General features: G+C 44.0%; 1 protein-coding gene across 10 annotated transcripts; it reads right to left on the bottom strand.

Annotated features, from left to right (window-relative positions):
• Positions 1-15: 15 nt before the first annotated feature.
• On the bottom strand, positions 16-19758 carry LOC138215419 (band 4.1-like protein 3). Of its 10 annotated transcripts, none has more exons than XM_069177544.1 (27): positions 19679-19758; positions 15027-15117; positions 14765-14944; positions 14238-14342; positions 14094-14136; positions 13676-13751; positions 13460-13581; positions 13249-13345; positions 13034-13121; positions 11965-12009; positions 11088-11240; positions 10813-10910; positions 10567-10742; positions 10095-10178; positions 7971-8075; positions 7788-7891; positions 7528-7575; positions 7363-7392; positions 7064-7249; positions 6042-6497; positions 4309-4404; positions 3983-4060; positions 3131-3175; positions 2573-2671; positions 2336-2416; positions 2042-2163; positions 16-1098 (listed from the first exon to the last, which is right to left on the bottom strand). In XM_069177544.1, exons 2-26 carry the CDS (start codon positions 15105-15107, stop codon positions 2050-2052), a joined length of 2790 nt encoding a protein of 929 aa, XP_069033645.1. In that variant the 5' UTR covers positions 15108-15117; positions 19679-19758; the 3' UTR covers positions 16-1098; positions 2042-2049. The 10 variants fall into 10 exon arrangements, with proteins under 10 accessions (XP_069033645.1, XP_069033646.1, XP_069033649.1 ...); XM_069177545.1 differs by having other exon boundaries at positions 2065-2163; XM_069177548.1 differs by lacking the exon at positions 2042-2163.
• Positions 19759-20217: the final 459 nt, after the last annotated feature.

Below are 20217 nucleotides of genomic sequence, written 5' to 3'. Positions count from 1 at the left end.
AGAAGAGGACAGAAATTCTCCTTTTATTCATTTTATTTGAGTTTCGTGGGTAAAGACACATTCAGTGTTTCAGTTTATCATAAATAGAATAAAACAGGATGAATATAACCTGACACCAGGGGGAGTGGTCTATCTGTAACCTGACACCAGGGGGGAGTGGTCTATCTGTAACCTGACACCAGGGGGGAGTGGTCTATCTGTAACCTGACACCAGGGGGAGTGGTCTATCTGTAACCTGACACCAGGGGGAGTGGTCAGTCTGTCTCAGATTACAACACAGATCTTATCAATAAATAAATAGATACAGAAATCAATAAATACATTGACAGATGAGTAAAATTATTTGTAAGGGTTTCCATGGCAAGATGAGAGAATGGCACATTGCTATATCATTATGGGTAAATACAGAGCTGAGTTTTAGCTGCTATACAGAAAGTGGTTACAATCCTTGCAAATCATGCTTTTTTACATTTTAGACAGGAAGCAGTTTGCACCAGACTATCAGAATAAAGGCTCCAGTTCCTTACCTGGTTATTATTACAGATCTGTGAGATGTGATGCTAACTGTTTGCTGAATGTTTCATAAAGCTGCTGTCTCCTGTCACATAGTCAGGAGCAAACACACCCGAGTTGACCAGCCAATCAGATGTCCAATTTAAACTGTAGGGGAGTGAGGTGTGTGGGGCGGGGCTTGTTTCAGCAATTGCATGAGAATGTTGATTTGTGATGAAGGTTCATCTGAAGTCAACCGCCTGCTTGTCTTTTGCTATGGGAACATGTTGACTGCATCACAGCAGCACCCTGTCTGTCTGTCTCTCACCTTTAAGTATCTAACTTTGTGAAAAATGCCACCACAAAACTTTCGGATAAATCTGTTCACACTGTCAAGCTAATGCTAACTGCTCAGAAGCTAACTTAATCACTGGCCCCGCCCCCAGTCAGACAGACAGGTGTGTGTGTGTGTGTGTGTGTGTGTGTGTGTGTGTAAATCCTCAGTTCCAATAATCTCCACTGGGTATTGCTGCAAAAACTGTCTTAGTTGGCTCTGTAGTCTGGACTACAACTCCCATAATGCAGCAGAGGCCTCAAGAGTCAGTCCTGAAAGTGAGACAGAAGCAGCTGTAAGACAGAATAGAATATAAAATATTTGACTGACACTCCCTTCGTGTGTTTATGATGACATGAATGTTAGAAAAGTAAACTGATATGAAATAAAACTGAAACCAGTTTTATAGAGTCGCCCTCTGCTGGTGACACGTCGACTTTACCTTTAGTTAAAGTTTTCATTCATCGACGATCTGAGCATCCACCAAAGATCTTGTTCAAGCAAACATAATCTGTGATGTCACACCAATCAAAGAGCTTTTCAGAGTAAAACTGAATGTGACCACCAGAGAGCAACTTGACGTTTTCCCAGCAGCCCACAGTTAGCAGCGTGGCTAAGCTAAGCTAGCCAGGAGAACAGCATGCTAGTGCTAGCAAGTGTGTTAGCATCGTGTAGCATGTTAATGTCACCACTGTCCTCTCAACAATCTTTGTTTTCAAACCATGTTTACTTCTCCAACCGGAACCGAACCTGTGCTCTTCCAGGTGAACAACACCTGAACATCAGGGGGCGGAGTCAAATTCCCTCATTTGGGACTAAAACTATGTCAAACTTGACGGGATGGTGAAAGGTGTCAGTACAGCATGTTAGCATAGCATGTTAGCATAGCAGCGCAGTGATGTTCTGTTGAAGACCACAGGATCAATGAGCCTCTTGATTGATTTATCGCTGATCATCTTCGTGATCAGAAAGTTTTCCACTGATTTTAAGTTAATTCTCTGCAGTTCCTCTCAAACAGTTCAGCCAATCAAGTCCTTTCCATCTGTTCCTGTGTTCTCCTTCGAGCCAATCGAAGCCTCTGAGCGTGTTTTTCAGAAAAAACACCATGTAAAACATCTAAGCAGAATGTTATTAATGCTGCCATGCACCAAGCAGACAATCAGCAGCCAGCATGAGACTCCACCTGTAGAGGCGGAGCCTGATCCTCCCTGTTACCTGTGATATTATAAGTCAATCACATGATCGGGAGAGACCTCGGTTTCTTTATGGACGACGACTCGGGTGACGGACAGCTCGGGATGCTGCCGCTGCGCCTCGCTGAGTGCTGCTGCCAGAGCCTTCAAGAGAGACACCAGGGTCAGGGCCCGGTCTGGAGGAACCAGGTCCAGAACAAGGTCTAGATACAGGTACCGGTCTGAACCGGTCCTAGTTTTATCTGGATCTGTGTAACCCTATTTCTGTACCTCGGTTCCGTATTTACTGTTTCAGAGTCGGTGACGATGACGTTACCTCGTCGTGGTCGATTTCTGTGTCGCCAGAAATCACGATTCTCTTCTCGATTCTGGTTTCTGAAATTCCTCCTTTCACCGTCTGAGGAGGAACACGGAGAAACGTTGTCAATTCTGTTTTCTAAAGCTTCCAATGTTTCTAATGTTTCTAATGTTTCCAATGCTTCCAATGTTTCCAATGTTTACCTTGGTGATGAGTGTGGTGGTGGGGGAGGTGTTGCCGTGGTTACAGCGTTACCTTGGTGATGTGTGTGGTGGTGGAGGTGGTGGAGGTCTCTGCGGTGAAGGTCTGGGAGCTCAGCAGCAGGCCTGCAGGAGGATCAGAGTCCACTCGACTCTGAAAAACATCAACACAACTTAACATTACTAATTTGATTTTGACGTTTTTGCTGATTAAACTGGAAGTCGTTGATTTATGGGTGAAACATTTACAGAAGTACTTATTTATATTTAAATAATGCATTTATATTAACTACAGATGTTTAAACCTGCAGATTAAATAAACATTTGTTCCCACAACTGATTGAACCAGCAGGTGAATGCTGACTGAGCATGCCCACCAGCTGAGCCAGCTTACTTCCTGTTTAGCTTTATACTAACTTGAATGGGAATAGAGTAATTCAATCATGTGGCTTTTCAGAACATTATCTTCAGTTTTACTGCTCAGCAGCATCAGATGAGATCAGTGTTGTTGTAATTCCTCTGTCTGACAGCAGGGGGAGACACCTGCAGGCTTAAGTGAACTAAGAACAACCATTTTACAGTGAATAGTAGTAGTAGAGTCAGGTATCCTCACCCCCGGAGCTTCATACGTGAGAGTTTTCCTCATCACCGGGACCTCCTGAAACAGACACACAATTAATCACTCTGCTCTCTGAAGCATTCATGTCACCAGCAGAGGGAGACGTTCAACCTTCAGGATTCATGGGGTCAGGTGTCATGAGGGGCAGGAGGATCTGGAGGGGCAGGAGGATCTGTAGGATCTGGAGGATCTGTAAGATATGGATCAGGAGGATCTGGAGGATCTGTAGGATATGGATCAGGAGGATCTGGGGGATCCGGGGCAGGGTTCAGGTGTTACCTCCTTAGGGGGTTCAGACTCGTCGTTGTGTGTCTGACTGGTCGAGTGCCTGGATGTGGCGCGAGGTAAAGAGGGGGGAGGGGAGCTTTCTTCAAACATCCACTCTCCTTCAGCCTCCTGGGAGTTGTCTGAGTCCTCGTTGTCATGGTAACGTTGAGTCCTGGTGGGTCGAGAGCCCAGAACCGAGCTGGGTCTAGTGGGGCTGTTAGTCTCCACGCTAGCTGGCTCCTGTTCAATGAAGCTAACTGCACAGTTAGCATTAATGCTATCCTGATTAGCACTGTTAGCAGTGGGGCTCTGCGCCTGTTTGACTGCAGCATCCAGAGCTTCCTCCACTGCTGCCTGAGCTAACACACTGATAGCATCCTCGCTAGCCTCACTAGCATCATCATCACTAGCCTGGCTGCTGACCTCTTCATCGCTGACCTCATCTCTACCTGTTGGACTGTCGTTAGCATTGTGACTGGCCCATTGCTCTGTGACATCATCAGCATGCATCATGGCGATCCCTGGTGGAGGGGGCGGGGCATTACTAGGAGGTGGGCCTACAAGACGTCCTGTGGCTACCTGAGGCTGCTCTGCCATTGGTTGGTCCTGGTCATGTGACTCGTTCAGCAGGAACACCGTCTCCACCTTCTCTGAAGTCTGAAACAGGAAGTGAAGATAAAAAACAAAAGGTGATCTGGTGGGGGGCGGGGCTACAGCTCAGTGAGGTGTCAGGGTTACATTGTTACATTGTCATTGTATGTACAGTTACATGTAAGTTTTACATGTTACTGTATGTACAGTTACATAGACAGACAGGTGGACAGACGGGTAGATGGACCGGGAGACAGACAGGTCGACAGACAGATGGGTAGACAGACAGGTAGACATACGGGGACCTTCAGCACCTTCAGCAGGTTGTGTTCTCTGAAGGTTTTTTGTTCTCTGGCCGACTTCAGCAGAGCCGTCAGTTCAGGAGACATTTCATCAAATGTAGGTTTAGGCTGCACACAACAAACAAACCAACAAACAAAGGTCAGAGAGATAGATGGATAAAGGAGGCTGAATCATAGCTCAGTGATAAAAGTAATAAACAGAAGATTAAAAAAAAGCCTGCAGCCATGCAGAGGGCGGGGTCCGGTGGGCGGGGTTAAAGAGATTGTGGAGAGTAATTCTATTTGTAATCAGTTGATAATTACTAACCACTGTATGAACAATAAACTGATAATGGGATTCTGACGTGACGACAGAGGAAGGGAAAGCAGTAAAACAGAAACACACCTGATCCCCAGCAGCCAATCAAAACCCAGTAAACAGAGGAAATAAACAACAATAAATAGGATAAAACAATAACTCCCTGTGCTCCATTTTGATCAGAAGAGCAGAAACAAAATGGCTCCGGGAGAAGCTGAGGAGTTTAAACTGAATACTGCAGATCCTCGCTGCCCCCTGCTGGAGGAAACCGGTCTTACTGCAGACTGAGAACCGCAGAGACTCCGACATCGTCGCTGACGGACGCTGGCAACTGAGCCCAAGAGTTTCTGCGCTGAGTGTTGGAGGAGGTTCTGCCGGTTGCCGCCACTTCTGACTTCAGATTAGTTCAGGTCTGTATAGACGTGTCCCTCTATACACGCGTGTGTTCATTTTGAGTTTGTGTTTGACTGACAGTTAATAACAGAACTTCTTTTGAGCATGTTTTATCTGACGTCATGTGGTGCATGTGCTCTTTAAAGCGTGTGAGTTTCATGTAACAGTGAAAACATGCCACTGACCACGCGTGTACTCATGTTGAGAATAACAGAAAACCCGCCTCTGCTCAGTTATCTGAGTTATGAAACCAGCACCAGTTGATGATGGAGCCCCAACGGTTCTGCAGAACCTCCTCTTCAGACACCAGGACACCTGATGGACCTGGAGGAGACCTAGTTCCTGTACTAGGAAGCAGGCCCAACATCCCATAATATCTCTGTTATCTGTCTTCACTCACAAATGCAAACTCATCAATCAACCAGGGTTTCTCAATCCAGCTCTGAGCACTCACATAAAAGGGGCGGGGTTTGCAGCGTCTGACCAATCACAAACATGGACAGGTGTCTTCAGCAACAGAAATGTAAAAGGACCTGAAGCAGCAGTTCACCATCCCAGCTGGTGATCAACAGTTACCACGGAAACCAAAAGGTCACACAGATATGTAATATTGATAATTTTCATCAATCAGTTAATGACCAGGTATAACATTTTTGTATTGTTTGTTTATGTTGTCTTGATCTACTTTGAAGTTTTTGTGATGTTTTAAGTCAGATTTATGCAGAAAAATTTAAAATTCTGAAACACCCCTGCAACCTGCTTCAGAGCAGGTTAGTTACCATGGCGATGAACCACCGCTGTAACGAAGTAAAACCAGTTAAAGCCCCAGTTCCCCTGCTAACCCAAACCCTGCTTCGTAGTACAGGCCCGATGTGGGTCCTGGTCTCCACAGATTCTGGTCCATCAGGGTTCTGCAGGAGCTGACGTGTTCAGTTTGAACCGGCTCAAATGAGCCATGTTCAGGTACACTTCCTGTTTCAGCGCTGCAGTGGTTAACGTGTCACTGAAAGGATGCTTGTTTCCATGCCAACCACCAACCAGCCAATCAGCATACCACTCTGGCCATAGAAGGAGAAATCCTGCTGGGGACAGGGCTCAGCTCATCCACGGAGGATTTAGGAAGGGGGAGGGCGCTCAAAGATGACATCACAGAGACTCCACCCTCACGAAGATCCACAGTTCTGGCTCCACCTCCATTGATCTCAGCCACAAAGATGACATCACTGATGGCGTCACAAACGCTTGGCGGCTGCTCCAATGGTGAAGTAGGCGTTTTCACCTCACGGATGGTGTTCAGTGGTCCCCCTGTGATGACATCATCAGAGGACACAGGGACCATATGGACCTGCTGGCCCGCCTTAAGGCACGCTGTGGTCACAGGAACGTCAGAGTCGTCACCACTCGTCATAGTAAAGACCCTGCCGGATGCTGTGTCGTAGCTCCGCCCCACTGTGTAGCTCTTCTCTCTGATTGGCTCAGGAGGAGGTTGGTCTGTCATGACCCCGCCCTCCTGGAGCGCACAGGTAAGCAATATCAGACACACACGGAGTGACTGATTAACCAATAAGTGAACAGCAGTTGATAGCTGAGGTCAGTAACATTTCCTGGATAAAAACATCGGCAGATAGCTGATGACACCCGAACACCTGTATGATGTCACTTTGTTTGTCTTAAAGATGTTTTCATCTTTGTAGGACCAAACTTTCTATGTTATCACCTGGTTTAACACCTGGATGTACATGCAGGGTTTAAAACATCTGGAACTAAACACGGACCAGTAGGAACCTGACAAACAAAGACTCAAGGTCAGAAGATGGGAGAGACACCTGGAGACACCTGGAGACACCTGGTGACGCTAGGTGACACCTGGAGATGCCTGGAGACACCTGGAGACACCTGGTGACACCTGGAGACACTTGGAGACGCCAGGTAACACCTGGAGACACTTAGAGACACCTGGTGACACCTGGAGACACCTGGTGACGCTAGGTGACACCTGGAGACAGCTGCAGTATGTGTGTTTGACCAGCAGGTGGCTGTGAGCTCTGTCAGGTAACTGTCCTCGGACTGTCTCACCTCATCAGGCTCCAGAGGTTCGATCATCGGGGAGTCATCGACTCGTCGGAGCGGTGAGGAGGCCAGACGCTTCTCCCACTCTGTCAACCCTCCTGCTCCTCCTTCTGCTCCCTCTAAGAAGGAGCGTCTGAGAGCGCTGATGGTGCTCTGAGGTTTCTGCACCTCCTCAGGACTCCCCAACGTCTCCTGAAGACATGAGACAGACAGGAGACAGACGGGAGAAAGACGGGAGACGAGAGATGTCAACACTGAGAAAATGGAGAGCAAGGTAACATGAAAGGAAATTCAATCAGATTTACCTGAGTTTTCAAATCTTCATCCTGATCAGACTGTCAGGCAGACAAATAGAGAGACAGACAAGTAGAGAGACAGACAAATAGAGAGACAGACAAGTAGAGAGACAGACAGGTTATTAGTAACCAATCATTCCACAGTGGGAGCATTAACTGTGATCAGATCTCTACCTCAGTGGCTGTCAGATCTCCTTCCACAGCTGTATCAGTCAGCTCGGTCTAAACAAACAAATAAACAAACAAACAAACAAACAAACAAGGAAAGAAAGAAAACATGTAACGTGCCCTGAGATTATGTCTTGTGATTTGGTGCTTTAAAAATGAAATGAATACAACTTAACATTTTTACTGTGTCAAAAGCATCTGCACATACAGGTGAGACAGCTGAGATTTATGGCAGAGGTGAGACAGGTAAGACTGGTGTTTGTTACTTTGGTGTCTTGTATCGGAGGACTCTGCTGAGAATTCTCTGTTGCTTTGGTGTCCTCCTCTTCCTCCTCCACCAGCACTTCCTCCTCCACCAGCCCCTCCTCAGCTAAGATAGGAAACAATGAGTTATTTCACAGATTAAGTCAGGTGGTCTCACACCTCTCCTCTGATTGGTTGTTTTTTACCTTGCTCCTCCCTCCTCTCCTCAGTCCTCTTCTCAGGCGTTACCGTAGTGATGAGGTCACTGACAGCGATGGCTTTCGATGCTCCATACAGCCCCGAGCCCATATCTACACACACACACACACACACACACACACACACACACACACACACACACACATCAGCTGTGATGTCATAACTGTGATGTCAACAGCAACATCCACAGAGAGGGTCGCCATAGAAACCAGCAGCAGTAACCATAGTGACCACTGATGCTCAGCCATTCAGTCCTTGTGTTCATCAGCAGAAAAGCATGACAGCACAGTCAGCTGATCAAAGCTCATGGCGCATGCACTGCATGGTCGGCCAAACAGCCAATCAGCACTCAGGACCACCACCAAGCCATGACCAATTGTTATTTAGCATCATACAGCTTGAGGGCCAGGACACAAACAGTGCTAATAATGCTAACAAAGCTAGCAATGCTAACAGTGCTAACTATACAAACAATGCTAGCAAAGCTCAGAGCATTCACTTAATTCAGTTAATACTGCTAGCATGACCTCCTTCCTGTCACAGGAATCTACCACAAAAGTCTAACTAAAGCCCCGCCCCCTCTGTAACCATTAACAGATGGGTGGGGCTTTATTATGACAGACCGATAAATGGTATCTGCTGCTGTTAGGGGAAGAAAAATCTTGACACCTGACTTATTTTACCTGTACATTTGTTTTTACTGTATGCTTGTTTTTACTGTACACTTGTTTTTACTGTACGCTTGTTTTTACTGTATATTTGTTTTTACTGTACGCTTGTTTTTACTGTATGTTTGTTTTTACTGTATATTTGTTTTTACTGTACGCTTGTTTTTACTGTATATTTGTTTTTACTGTACACTTGTTTTTACTGTACGCTTGTTTTTACTGTATATTTGTTTTTACTGTACGCTTGTTTTTACTGTATGTTTGTTTTTACTGTACGCTTGTTTTTACTGTACACTTGTTTTTACTGTACACTTGTTTTTACTGTACGCTTGTTTTTACTGTATATTTGTTTTTACTGTACGCTTGTTTTTACTGTATGTTTGTTTTTACTGTACGCTTGTTTTTACTGTATATTTGTTTTTACTGTACGCTTGTTTTTACTGTACACTTGTTTTTACTGTACACTTGTTTTTACTGTATGTTTGTTTTTACTGTACACTTGTTTTTACTGTATATTTGTTTTTACTGTATGCTTGTTTTTACTGTACGCTTGTTTTTACTGTACATTTGTTTTTACCTGTACGCTTGTTTTTACTGTACGCTTGTTTTTACTGTACATTTGTTTTTACCTGTACGCTTGTTTTTACCTGCACGCTTGTTTTTACTGTACGCTTGTTTTTACCTGTACGCTTGTTTTTACTGTATGTTTGTTTTTACTGTACGCTTGTTTTTACTGTATATTTGTTTTTACTGTATGTTTGTTTTTACTGTACACTTGTTTTTACTGTACACTTGTTTTTACTGTATATTTGTTTTTACTGTACGCTTGTTTTTACTGTACACTTGTTTTTACTGTACACTTGTTTTTACTGTATGTTTGTTTTTACTGTACACTTGTTTTTACTGTACACTTGTTTTTACTGTATATTTGTTTTTACTGTATGCTTGTTTTTACTGTACGCTTGTTTTTACTGTACATTTGTTTTTACCTGTACGCTTGTTTTTACTGTACGCTTGTTTTTACTGTACATTTGTTTTTACCTGTACGCTTGTTTTTACCTGCACGCTTGTTTTTACTGTACGCTTGTTTTTACCTGTACGCTTGTTTTTACTGTACTTAAAACACCTGCCACACGAGACTCTACAGTTCTGTTGATGACGACAGGTGTGATGGGGTGATGACATCAGCATCAAGCCGACTCTACAGAAAGGAACATGGCTGATGTGACGGTTTCTGTATTTACACTTTCTTTCATTTGGTGGGTGTGTCCGAGGTATTAACCAATCAGCAGCAACGTTTTGTCTTGGCTGATGGTGCTCCACGTGTGTCAGAATGAAGCAGAACCAATCAGGATGCAGCATTCCCCAACAAGATCCAATCACAGAGCAGAAGTGCAGTACTGCCACAGCCAGCAGCACTTTCACTGCAATACGACGCTCTACCTGCAGGTGCACCACCGTTGGCTTTGGGGGATGCTCTGATGGCTGGAGAGCCAATCAGAGAGGAGGTGGGTGTGGTCCTTGAAGCTGAGGACCAATCAAAAACATCAAATATTACAAAAATGAACTGACCAATCACAAAGAACCGCACCCCACTACTACTACCACTGAGACCAGAACTACCACTGAGACCAGAACTGAGACCAAAACTATCACTGAGACCAGAACTGAGACCAAAACTATCACTGAGACCAGAACTGAGACCAAAACTGTCACTGAGACCAAAACTATCACTGAGACCAGAACTACCACTGAGACCAGAACTGAAACCAGAACTACCACTGAGACCAGAACTGAAACCAGAACGCCCACTGAGATCAGAACTGAGACCAGAACTACAACTGGGACCAGAACTGGGACCAGAACTACCACTGAGAGCAGAACTGACTTGGAGTAGTATGATGAGTAGAAGTACCTCCATCCAGACTACGGCTCAGAATGTTCCTCTTGCTGATGCATCGTGGGAAATGTGGAGCAGGTCTGGAAATCTGAGCACTGGCTCTGCGACTCTGAATCTGAGTCCGACCACTGTACCGAAACTTTGAACCCAGAGACAGAAACTTCTTCGGAGGTTCTTCTGGAGACACCAGCCTGAGAGACACACAGATCATGGTGACCTTCAACACATCACATGGTGACCTTCAACAACCCGCTGACTCACCTGAAGAAGGAGTGATGCTCCACACAGACCTTCCACAGTCTCTTAGCTGCTCGATGGTTCAGCAGCTTAAAACCAATAATGGACTCAAACTGATCAAACTGGAGGGAGACAGACAAGAGAGACAGACAGGTTGCAGTGAAACCATCAGCAGGTGGCGCTGTGACGTGGTTATAGTAGCTCTCACATTGTTCATGTCATCAAATCACAGATTCAAACATTCACATCCTCCACTGGTGTCTGAACTCTTCCTCGGTGGTGTTCAGGTGTGTCCTTACCTCTCCCGGTCGGATTTTGATGTAGAAGTTGTTTCTTTTGTACGAAATCTTCAAGATCTTTGGCCACGAGAATCTGTTGATCCTCAGTCTGTCTCTGTAGACCAGCAGGCCGCTACTGCACACGCCCAGCATTATGGCCACGCCCTCTGAGTCCTGCACACACACACACACACACACACACACACACACACACACACACACACACACACACACACACACACGATGGGCTTATGAATGACTGACATGGAACAGACCAGGTCAGAGGTCATGTGTCTAATCCTATCTAACATTGAAACACTACATTCAGACCACTAGACCACCAGACCACTAGACCACCAGACCTCCAGACACCCAGTCTGCCAGACCACCAGACCCTCAGACCACTAGTCCCCCATACTCTCAGACCACCAGACCCGCAGTCAACCTAGACCACCAGACCCTAGACCACCAGACCCCCAGTCCCCTAGACCACCAGACCCCCAGTCCCCTAGACCACCAGACCCTCAGACCCCCAGACCTCCAGACCACCAGACCCTCAGACCAATGAAACATCAACTGTTGAATGAAGCTGTGACGTTACGAAAAGATTCACGTCTGAAACATCAGGATAGAAACGTGACAGAGTCATCGAACACCACAGATGCCTGTCTGTACTGTCTGTACTGTGTCTGTCACTTTAATCAAGTCCTGCACAGCCTCAGATGGGCGGGGTCATGGTGTGAAGGGTGATGTCAGGATTGCTGTGGATTCTGGGTAATCTAGGAACGTCTGTTTGTGACATCATAAAAACAGGAAACACAATAAAAACAATGAGTTGAAGATGTTTGTGTGAACAAAACCACATTTAAACACACCAACACACAGGAAACAGTCTCACCTCCGGCTGAGACGAAGACAAGCAGTCAAAGCGGCCTCCTACCATCTACTCCATTTAGACAGACAGATAGACACACAGGCAGACAGACAAGTGGACAAAACAAGAAATAAACATCTGGTCTAAATTGGGCACACAGTTCTGTTTCTGTAAATATAAAGTGACATAAAGGCGATTGCTCGTCTCTGCACTGAGTCTATTGTTCCTCTTCTGTCCACCAGGTGTCCTCTGTGACCTTTGACCTTTCTGCACACCTGCTCTGTATTACTGCCTCCTCAGCCAGCAGCAGCAGAGTTTTACTGGATCTCACACAGAAGTTCTGTCTCTTCTCTCGGTGAGTAAAGTCTGCTTTCACGTGACTGCTGTTCAAATGAAACACCAGCAGACAGACAATCAGCTGACAGATAATCAGCTGATTCTCCGTCCCTCTGATGCGCTGCTGATTGATCTGAACTAGTGATTCATCTTCACTGAGGGACAAAATGGACCAATGGAAAAATCATTAGTCAGCCTGTAACACACACACACACACACACACACACACACACACACTGGTAAAACAAACCCTCATGCACCGCACCTGCTGCAATACACACACACATGCTTACACACACACACCACTCACACACACACACGCACATGACTCACTCACGCGCGCGCGCGCATACACACACACACACGACTCACTCACACACACACACACACACACACACACACACACACACACACACACACAACTCAGAGATGGAATTGATCATGGACAGGAAGTGGGTCATGTATTGGTGATTGATCCGGTTGTGTGTCGGATGAAACAAACTCATTTGTCAATCACATATTGTGAGCAGAAGAGGAAACACACACAACCTGAAGATGTAACCACGACAACACACTAAGGTCATCCCTTCCCTCTTACGAGGTCATGTGACCTGCCACTGCTTTGTCTCTGAACTTCAGCTCACGTGATCGATCGGTGTGCAGGTTCACTCGGCTCATATACACAGATACACGACTGCTGACATCACTGATGACATCACAGTCATTGAGAGTCACGGCCAGTTGACGGCGTTGTTACCTTTGCGTGATGCAGGTCGACTCCGTACATTGAAAGCTTCTTTACGTTTTCCAGGAAGTGCATCTCTGCTTCAGCTGGAGTCATTCCTCTGAAAACAAACACAAAGGGTCAGGTGACCAGGTGTGAGAACTACAAAGGGTCAGGTGACCAGGTATGAGAACTACAAAGGGTCAGGTGACCAGGTATGAGAACTACAAAGGGTCAGGTGTGATCACCTGTAGGTTCGGTGCAGCTCCGCGATCTTCTCCTCCATTTCTTTAGTTTGATTTGGAGCGAAACACAGTTCACTGATGTAATCTGATCCACAGTCATCTGCAACACAGAGACAGACAGGTGGTCAGACAGACAGACATGTGGTTAGACAGACAGGTGATCAGACAGACAGGTGGACAGACAGACGGGGCACAGCTTCAGAGGTTTCAGTACCGGGGTCGTAGTCACCAAGCTCTGATTGGACGGTATAGGAGCCAAGGACGGTGTGAGTCGCAAAGGAACAAGGAAGACGACCAGAAACGATATCTTGTCTCAGCTGGAGACACAGGAAGTACCTGCAGACAGACAGGAAGACACCATCTTCCTCACCAGCTGGAAACATGGGAGACGGACACCGTTGAGCTTTGATTGACAGGTGTGTGGACCTACCTGGTGATGTCCTCTGACAGCTGGGTGGGGTCAGGAGGGTAAAACTTTACATTGAAGGAGAAGTTCCAGGGAACGCCTGAGATGGAGAGCAGGTATTAGTTCACACAATGCCTGATCTCACCTGAGGTCTCAGGATCTGTGGTTACCATGGTAACTTCAGGTTTAACTCTCATCATAGTTTAATCTTCGCTCTGTGACAGGACAGCTTTTCATGTTTGTGATTGGTCAGGGGCTGCAAGCCGCGCCCCTTGTATGTGAGCGTCCTCAGAGGTAAATTGAGACACCCTGTTTGATTGATGAGTTGAAGAGCAGTTTCATGTTTGTTAGGGACAGGTGAGAGAGATATTATGGGATGTTGATGTTAACGAGTCCTTTACTGATGGATGGATGGAAACTGCCCAATCAGAAGCCAACTCACCTCTGACCTGCTTCTTCATATCCTTCGCTGGGTCCAACCAGTTCTACAATACAAAGGTCAAAGGTCAGAGACAGACAGGTTACAGACAAACAAGGTTACAGACAGACAGACAGACGGACAGCTTACAGGCAGACATACGGGTACCTTGTTGTTGTCTGTGTCTCTGAAGGACAGGGCGAAGTAGTCTCTCTCCAGCAGGTTCACGTGTTCACAAACTTTATCAAAGAGTGGAAGACCTCGAGATCGTTTCTGACAGAGAGACACGGTTACTGAAGGTTACTAAAGGTTCTACTGGTTCTACTTGTTTACTAGTTTACTGGCTCTACTGGTTTACTAGTTTATTGGTTTACTAGTTTACTGGTTCTACTAGTTTACTGGTTCTACTAGTTTTCTGGTTCTAATGGTTCTACTCGTTCTGGTTGTACTGGTTTACTATTTCTACTGGTTGTACTGGTTGTACTCATTTACCATTTCTACTGGTTGTACTGGTTTACTATGTCTACTGGTTGTACTGGTTGTACTGGTTTACTATTTCTACTGTTTGTACTGGTTTACTATTTCTACTGGTTGTACTGGTTGTACTGATTCTACTGGTTTACTGGTTTTACTGATTCTACTGATTCTACTGGTTCTCCACCCCCCTCCACCTGTCTCCCCTCCACCCATCTCACCTCCATGGTGCAGCTGAACAGCGACCCGTCCAGCAGGGTGACTCTGGTCTGCATCGTCCTGAAACTCAGCGGGTTTCTGGCCGGAGAGCGAGCAATGCGACTGCTTGATGACAGGTGACTGGCCGAGTCTTCGGCCAATGAGCTGTGAGCTTGGCTCTGGGAAGTCCCACTGTCCCTTCCCTGAGGATACAGGAAGTGATGTCAGATTTCACGGGAGCACTGCCACAATGTTTGTTGATCGTTCAGTTCGTCGTGACTTTACCTGTTTTGGTGTGGAGTGGGCGGCGGCTTCAGGGAAACACTCAGCCTCTGTGGGCTGGTCCTGACCTGGCTCTGTCGTCATGGTGATTCACCTGCGAGACAGTAATGGTACGATATAATCGCAGCAGTCATCAGGAGGTGGTGGAGACCAAACCAGAGCTACAACAGACGCCCTCGTTTGACCGTCGGTTTGATCACCAGTTCAACACGATGAACAGCAAGTCGCTGGAACTAGTTTTATCGATAGTTTCTAAACGTGAAGCGGCTCAATGATAGAGACTGATGTAGAGACTGATGTAGAGACTAATGTCAACTGATGTAGAGAGTGATGTAGAGGCTAATGTCAACTGATGTAGAGACTGATGTCAACTGATGTAGAGACTGATGTCGAGACTAATGTCAACTGATGTAGAGGCTGATGAAGAGACTGATGTAGACTGATGAAGAGACTGATGTCAACTGATGAAGAGACTGATGTAGAGACTGATGTAGAGACTAATGTCAACTGATGTAGAGAGTGATGTAGAGACTAATGTCAACTGATGTAGAGACTGATGTCAACTGATGTAGAGACTGATGTAGAGACTAATGTCAACTGATGTAGAGGCTGATGAAGAGACTGATGTAGACTGATGAAGAGACTGATGTCAACTGATGAAGAGACTGATGTAGAGACTGATGTCAAATGATGTAGAGACTGATGTCAACTGATGTAGAGACAGATGTAAAAACTGATGTCAACTGATGTAGAGACTGATGTCAACTGATGTAGAGACTGATGTAGAGACAGATGTAAAAACTGATGTCAACTGATGTAGAGACTGATGTAGAGACTGATGTAGAGATTGATGTCAACTGATGTAGAGACTGATGTAGAGACTGATGTAGAGACTAATGTCAACTGATGTAGAGACTGATGTCAACTGATGTAGAGACTAATGTCAACTGATGTAGAGAGTGATGTAGAGACTAATGTCAACTGATGTAGAGGCTGATGTCAACTGATGAAGAGACTGATGTAGACTGATGAAGAGACTAATGTCAACTGATGTAGAGGCTGATGAAGAGACTGATGACTGATGAAGAGACTGATGTCAACTGATGAAGAGACTGATGTAGAGACTGATGTCAAATGATGTGGAGACTGATGTAGAGACTAATGTCAGCTGATGTAGAGGCTGATGTAGAGACTAATGTCAACTGATGTAGAGACAGATGTCAACAGATGTAGAGACTGATGTAGAGACTAATGTCAACTGATGTAGAGGCTGATGAAGAGACTGATGTAGACTGATGAAGAGACTGATGTCAACTGATGAAGAGACTGATGTAGAGACTGATGTCAAATGATGTAGAGACTGATGTCAACTGATGTAGAGACAGATGTAAAAACTGATGTCAACTGATGTAGAGACTGATGTCAACTGATGTAGAGACTGATGTAGAGACAGATGTAAAAACTGATGTCAACTGATGTAGAGACTGATGTAGAGACTGATGTCAACTGATGTAGAGACTGATGTAGAGATTGATGTCAACTGATGTAGAGACTGATGTAGAGACTGATGTAGAGACTGATGTAGAGACTAATGTCAACTGATGTAGAGACTGATGTCAACTGATGTAGAGACTGATGTAGAGACTGATGTCAACTGATGTAGAGGCTGATGTGGAGACTAATGTCAACTGATGTAGAGACTGATGTGGAGATTGATGTCAACTGATGTAGAGACTGATGTAGAGACTGATGTAGAGACTAATGTCAACTGATGTAGAGACTGATGTCAACTGATGTAGAGACTGATGTAGAGACTGATGTAGAGACTAATGTCAACTGATGTAGAGACTGATGTCAACTGATGTAGAGACTGATGTAGAGACTAATGTCAACTGATGTAGAGAGTGATGTAGAGACTAATGTCAACTGATGTAGAGGCTGATGTGGAGACTAATGTCAACTGATGTAGAGACTGATGTGGAGACTAATGTCAACTGATGTAAAGGCTGATGTAGAGACTGATGTAGACTGATGAAGACATTGATGTAGAGACTGATGTAGACTGATGTAGAGACGGATGTAGACTGATGAAGAGATTGATTTAGGGACTGATGTCAACTGATGTAGAGACTGATGTAGAGACTAATGTCAACTGATGTAGAGACTGATGTCAACTGATGTAGAGACTAATGTCAACTGCTGTAGAGGCTGATGAAGAGACTGATGTAGAGACTGATGAAGAGACTGATGTAGACTGATGAAGAGACTGACGTAGAGACTGATGTCAACTGATGTAGAGACTGATGTCAACCGATGTAGAGACTGATTTAGACGGATGTAGAGATTGATGCAAACTGATGAAGAGACTGATGTTGATTGATGTAGACTGTTGTAGAGACTGATGTAGACTGATGTAGAGACTGACGTAGAGACTGGTATAGACTGATGTAGACTGTTGTAGAGACCGATGTTGACTGATGTAGACTGTTGTAGACTGATGTGGACTGTTGTAGAGACTGATGTAGACTGATGTAGACTGTTGTAGACTGATGTGGACTGTTGTAGAGACTGATGTAGACTGATGTAGAGACTGACGTAGAGACTGGTATAGACTGATGTAGAGACTGACGTAGAGACTGGTATAGACTGATGTAGACTGTTGTAGAGACCGATGTTGACCGATGTAGACTGATGTAGACTGTTGTAGAGACTGATGTAGACTGATGTGGACTATTGTAGAGACTGATGTAGACTGATGTGAACTGTTGTAGAGACTGATGTAGATTTGTAGAGACTAATGTTGTCTTGTGTCAACAGAAAGGGACTACAAACTTTAAAAACGTCTCAAAACATTTGATTGGAAGAGAAGCATCGTCTTTTAACGCAGCATCACAGAGTACCATGGTTACCATCTGCTGACCCCATCCAACTGATAGGTGAACGGTTGCCATGGTAATGGGAGAGGGCAGAGAGAAGGATTAGAGCCGAGAGACAATCTGATGTAATCTGGTTTGGATTCAGACAGACAACGACGATGATGATGTGTGTGTGTGTGTGTGTGTGTGTGTGTGTGTGTGTGTGTGTGTGTGTGTGTGTGTGTGTGTGTGTGTGTGTGTGTGTGAGGAGAAGGAGGAGAAGAAGTTTCAGACTCACACACACCGATCACATTGATCTAACATACAAGACTGTTTGGGAAAATAGTGCAATCTGGAGAAATCTCTGAACACAAGGGACAAGGCTGGAAACCAATATGGAATGGTGGTGATCTTCGGGCCCTCAGGCAGCACTGCATTAAAAACACACTATTTTGGAGTGGAAATCACTGCGTGGGCTCAGGAACACTTGTGAAAACCATCGTCTGTGAACACAGTTCATCGCTGCGTCCACAAATGCAGGTTAAAACTCTCCAAAGAAGAAACCAGATAGAAACATGATCCAGAAACACCGCCACCTTCTCTGGACCAAGATCATTGAAGATGGACTGAGGTGAAGTGGAAAACTGTCCTGAGGTCTGAGCTCTTGTTAAAAGAAGTGATGTAACACAGCAGTAAACATGAACCTGTCACAACTTTATTAAACGTGTTGTTGCCATCTAATTCAAAGTGAGCAGATATTTTAATTAAACAACAAAATGTCTTAGTTTTAACATTTAATATGTTGTCTTTGCTCTATTTTATGAGTTTGTGATTTAAACATCATCGCATTCTGTTTTTATTTACATTTTACAGCATCAATACCTTTTGGAAATGGGGTCTTACATTATATTATAAATCATATTATAGATCATATTATAAATCATAAATCATGAATCATATTATAGATCATATTATAGATCATGAATCATGATATATAATATTATAAATCATAGATCATATGGATCATATTATAGATCATATTATAAATAATATAAATCACATTATAGATCATATAAATCATGAATCATATAGATAATATAAATCATATGAATCATATTATAGATCATAGTATAAATCATAAATCATGTGAATCATATTATAGCTCATATAAATCATATAGATAATATTTTAAAAAAAATCATGAATCATATTATAAATCACATTAATCATATTATAAATCATATAAATCATATTATAGATCATATTCTAAATCATAGATCATATGAATCATATAGATCATATTATAAATCATATAGATCATATGAATCATTATAAATCATATTATAAATCATAACTCATATTATAAATCATATAGATCATATTATAAATCATATTACAGATCATATTACGAATCATGTTATGGATCATATTACGAATCATATTATAGATTATAGATTTTAGATTACTTCATAGATTAGCGGTTGGCTATTCTCAGTGTCTGTAACGGAGATTTGCGGTGGGAGTTTCCGGTGGTCGGGAGTGTCCCCGTGTGTGTGAGTCTTTGTGGTCCTGCAGCAGGAAGCGCGCGCACACACACGCACACACACACACACACACACACACACACACACACACACACACACACACGGAGCTGCAGAGTGATGAAGCAGAAATGATGCTCTCTCTCTCTCTCTGATTATCGAGAACAAATTACTGATCACTTCTATAACCTTTCTCCTCCTCCTCCTCCTCCTTCTTCTCCTCCTCCTACTCTTCAGTAAATCAAAGCATCATCTTTACCTGTCCTCGTGCAGGACGCTCGCCCTCTTCCTCCCGGTAACGGACAGCTTTTTATTCTACGTCATCTCTTACTACGACACACCGCGGCGACAGTTGAGCGGTGACGTAATGACGCACGGTGCAGAGTAGCTGTTCTTATGAAAGCATTGTGGGTCTGTTTGTAGTTTTAAGACCTTTAATGACGTGCAGCTGGTTGTTGAAGTAAAATCAGTTCATGACAATTATTGTGGATTATAGATCATTAAATCATTAAACATGAAAAATGATAGTAAATCATTAAAATATTAAATATCATAACTGATAATGATTTATTAAAATATTATAACTAATAATTGAATTGAATTGAATTGAATTGAATTGAATTGAACTGAATTGAACTAAACTAAACTAAACTAAACTAAATTATACTAAACTAAATTAAAGATTTTTACAGTCATCGTTAAACTGCTTCACAGTTCAGTTTTACTATATTATAAAACTGTGTAAACACGTGACCATATATTTCCAGGTCACATGATAATGAACAAACTGCACAACAT

This window comes from Embiotoca jacksoni, unplaced genomic scaffold (assembly GCF_022577435.1).
Source record: "Embiotoca jacksoni isolate LCO1_2020_lvr unplaced genomic scaffold, fEmbJac1.0.p SCAF_75, whole genome shotgun sequence".
Taxonomy (NCBI): Eukaryota; Metazoa; Chordata; class Actinopteri; family Embiotocidae; genus Embiotoca; species Embiotoca jacksoni.
Note: the sequence above shows the minus strand (reverse complement) of the source record. Positions and strands in the feature narration are given on the sequence as shown.

Excerpts from the sequence above, each read along its gene's own strand:
- LOC138215419 (XM_069177544.1), bottom strand. The coding sequence starts at position 15,107 with ATGACGACAGAGCCAGGTCAGGACCAGCCCACAGAGGCTGAGTGTTTC. Across the intron at positions 13,582-13,675 it reads CTGTCAGAGGACATCACCAG|GTACTTCCTGTGTCTCCAGC; the intron begins GTAGGTCCACAC and ends GTCTGTCTGCAG. Across the intron at positions 2,672-3,130 it reads TCACGTATGAAGCTCCGGGG|AGTCGAGTGGACTCTGATCC; the intron begins GTGAGGATACCT and ends GATGTTTTTCAG.